Source organism: Mandrillus leucophaeus, unplaced genomic scaffold (genome assembly GCF_000951045.1).
Source record: "Mandrillus leucophaeus isolate KB7577 unplaced genomic scaffold, Mleu.le_1.0 Scaffold43, whole genome shotgun sequence".
Lineage (NCBI taxonomy): Eukaryota > Metazoa > Chordata > Mammalia > Primates > Cercopithecidae > Mandrillus > Mandrillus leucophaeus.
In genome coordinates this window covers 1,827,729-1,831,071 of record NW_012104587.1, presented here as the reverse complement: position 1 = coordinate 1,831,071, position 3,343 = coordinate 1,827,729, and the positions used below count along the sequence as shown (strand labels likewise).

The 3,343-nt window shown below is 53.4% G+C and overlaps 1 protein-coding gene across 2 annotated transcripts in view; it reads left to right on the top strand.

Annotated features, from left to right (window-relative positions):
• The first annotated feature begins 1,021 nt into the window (after positions 1-1,021).
• The window catches only part of WDR74 (WD repeat domain 74), a 7,717-nt gene continuing 5,395 nt past the window's right edge, over positions 1,022-3,343 (top strand). For both annotated transcript variants that reach the window (XM_011993408.1, XM_011993406.1), the window contains exons 1-3: positions 1,022-1,174; positions 1,253-1,359; positions 1,446-1,567. In XM_011993408.1, the coding sequence (XP_011848798.1) occupies positions 1,111-1,174; positions 1,253-1,359; positions 1,446-1,567 (293 nt within the window). In that variant the 5' untranslated portion in view covers positions 1,022-1,110. The remainder of the gene's footprint in view (positions 1,175-1,252; positions 1,360-1,445; positions 1,568-3,343) is intronic.

The window sequence follows — 3,343 nt, the reverse complement described above, 5'->3', positions numbered from 1 at the left end:
CGCCACCACGCCCGGCTAATTTTTTGTATTTTTAGTAGACATAGGGTTTCACCATCTTAGCCAGGGTGCTCTCGATCTCCTGACCTCGTGATCCGGCCACCTCAGCCTACCAAAGTACTGGGATTACAGGCATGAGCCACCGCGCCCGGCTATCCGCCCCTTAGGTATCCGCCCCTTAAAGAGTAAACGAGGCCGGGCGCGGTGGTTTAGTAATTCCAGCTGTAATCCCAGCTACTTGGGAGGCTGAGGCAGGAGAATCGCTTGAACCTGGGAGGCGGAGGTTTAGGTTAGAGGAGATCGCGCCATTGCATTCCAGCCTGGGCGACAGAGCAAAGCTGTCTCTGTCTGAAAAAAAAAACAAAAAAACCTTCGGTTTCCTTTTCCCATCTTTCTTTCTTTTGTGACTTATATTCCAGAATGAAGCCCACACATCGTTAATGATCTGAATCGTTTCTAAAGTGTTTCTTAAATCGTTTGTTGTTTCTTGTCTAACAGTCCAGAACACGTATTACATAATGGAGCCCGGAGACAGACTAGGGCCAGCTTGACCCGGCCACGCAGTCCAGGAAAGGTGCGTTTCACTCCAAGTGCAAAATGATCAGTGTACTCTTCCGATCTCCCTATACAAGCACCTCCTGGTTTCATTTTCGTAAAGCAAAACAAGCAAGGAAGCTTTACTCTTTCGGCTCTTTGAACTCCCAGAAACTGGGCCGGGCGCGGTGGCTCACGCCTGTAATCCCAGCACTTTGGGAGGCCGACGCGGGCGGATCACGAGGTCAGGAGATCGAGACCATCCTGCCTAATACAGTGAAACCCCGTCTCTACTAAAAATACAAAAAATTAGCCGGGCGTGGTGGCGGGCGCCTGTACTCCAAGCTACTCGGGAGGCTGAGGCAGGAGAATGGCGTGAACCCGGGAGGCGGAGCTTGCAGTGAGCCGAGATCGTGCCGCTGCACTCCAGCCTGGGCTACAGAGCGAGACTCCGTCTCAAAAAACAAACAAACAACAACGAAAAAACTGGCAACTGCACTGCCCTGCCTTGGACTCGACGCCCGCCAGTGACGCACACGCTGCGCCGGAAGTGCGAACCATCTGCCTCCAGGCTTTGTCATGGCTGCTGCTGCCGCGCGCTGGAACCATGTGTGGGTCGGCACCGAGACTGGGATCTTGAAAGGTGGGTGGCAGGCTCGGGCGTCGGGAAGTGCAGGGGTGCACTCGCGCCCCTGGTGTGACTGACGCCCTCCTCTCTCAGGGGTAAACCTTCAGCGAAAACAGGCGGCGAACTTCACGGCCGGAGGACAGCCGCGGCGCGAGGAGGCAGTGAGCGCCCTGTGTTGGGGCACGGGCGGCGAGACCCAGGTGAGTGGCCGCTGGCCGTGCCGGAGCTGGGGGCCTGGGGCACAGCAGCCTTGCTCTCCTTGCCATCTTGCCCTTCTTTGCCGCAGATCCTGGTGGGCTGCGCGGACAGGACGGTGAAGCACTTCAGCACCGAGGATGGCATATTCCAGGGTCAGAGACACTGCCCGGGCGGGGAGGGCATATTCCGTGGCCTCGCCCAGACCGACGGGTAAGACCAATCCCCTCGCTAAACTCAGGGCCTAAGAGAGAGCTTTGATGCTCCCTGCGGATACTGGAATGATGGCGACAGACAATCTGAGTGACACGGTTTTCAATAGGTGACAGAGACCTGAGTTTCTGCCTTACGTAGTTAATACCTGTAACACATTTATTGAACACCTACTGGATTCCAGGCACTGGGCGAAGTACAGGGGCTGCTGGTAAAATTTCTGCTTTCAAAAAGTTCGCATCCTGTAAGGTTTTTCACCTTACTCCATTATAACCCTCTGAGTTTTGTGTGTGTGTGTGTAGACGGAGTTTTCGCTCTTCTTGCCCAGGCTGGAGTGCACTGGCGCGATCTCGGCTCACTGCAACCTCTGCCTAGGAGAACTGCCTCAGCCTCCCGAGTAGCTGGGATTACAGGCGCCCGCCACCGCGCACAGCTAGTTTTTGTATTTTTAGTAGAGACGGTTTCACTGTATTGGCTAGGCTGGTCTCGAACTCCTGACCTCAGGTGATCTACCTGCCGTGGATCCCAAAGTGCTGGGATGACAGGCGTGAGCCACTGTGCCCACCTGTCATTTAACAGTTTTAAGCAAGTCTGGGTGTGGTGGCTTATACCTGTCATCACAGCACTTTGGAAGGCCGAGATGGGCGGATCACTTGAAGTCAGGAGTTCAAGACCAACCTGGCCAACATGGTGAAACCCCTTCTCTACTGAAAAAATACAAAAATTAGCCAGGTGTGGTGGCGCATGCCTGTAATCCCAGCTACTTGGGAGGTTGAGGCTGGAGAATCGCTTGAATCCATCCCTCAGAGGTTGCAGTGAGCAGAGATCGCACCAATGCACTCCAGGCTGGGGAAGAGAGCAATACTTCATCTCAAAAAAAAAAAAAAAGGAGCCAAGCGCGGTGGCTCACGCCTGTAATCCCAGCACTTTGGGAGGCTTAGGCAGGCGGATCACGAAGTCATGAGATCGAGACCACGGTGAAACCCCGTCTCTACTAAAAGTACAAAAAATTAGCCGGACGGGGTGGCGGGCGCCTGTAGTCCCAGCTCCTCAGGAGGCTGAGGCAGGAGAATGGTGTGAACCCGGGAGGCGGAGCTTGCAGTGAGCCAAGATCACGCCACTGCACTCCAGCCTGGGAGACAGAGCAAGACTCCATCTCAAAAAAAAAAAAAAAAAGGTTTTAAGCATTCATTCATTAATTCATTTATATATTTTGAGACAGAGCCTCAGTGTCACCTAGGCTTGAGTGCGGTGGTGCATTCATGGCTCATTACAGCCTCAGCCTTCCGAGGTCGAACAATCCTCCCGCCTCAGCCTCCTGAGTACCTGGGACCACAGGCAGGTGCCACCCCGCCCAGCTAAATTTTTAAGTTTTTTGTAGAGATAGGGTCTCACTGTGTGCCCGGGCTGGTCTCAAACTCCTGGGCTCAACTTGAGCTCAACCAACAAGGTGATGTACCTCTGAAAGCAAAGATTAGGAAGGTGCTAAGTGGTTGGATTACTGGCCCTGCTTTCTTCCAAAGACAATGAAAGAGGGCTGTGAAGCAGGCTGCATAGGTTTGGTAGTGGTAATTCTGACAGGTGAGGTCTGGAAAGCCTCTGGTGGGGACTGGATGTTTGAACTGGGTCTTGAGGGATGGGTAGAATTTTGACTGGTGGAGAAGGGGATAAGGGTATTCTAGAAAGAGGGTACTGCCTGGGAGAGGCCAAGGACTGGGGGTATGCTATAGGGTACATAAATAGGATAAATAGCATTTGATTTGGAAGTTGACAACA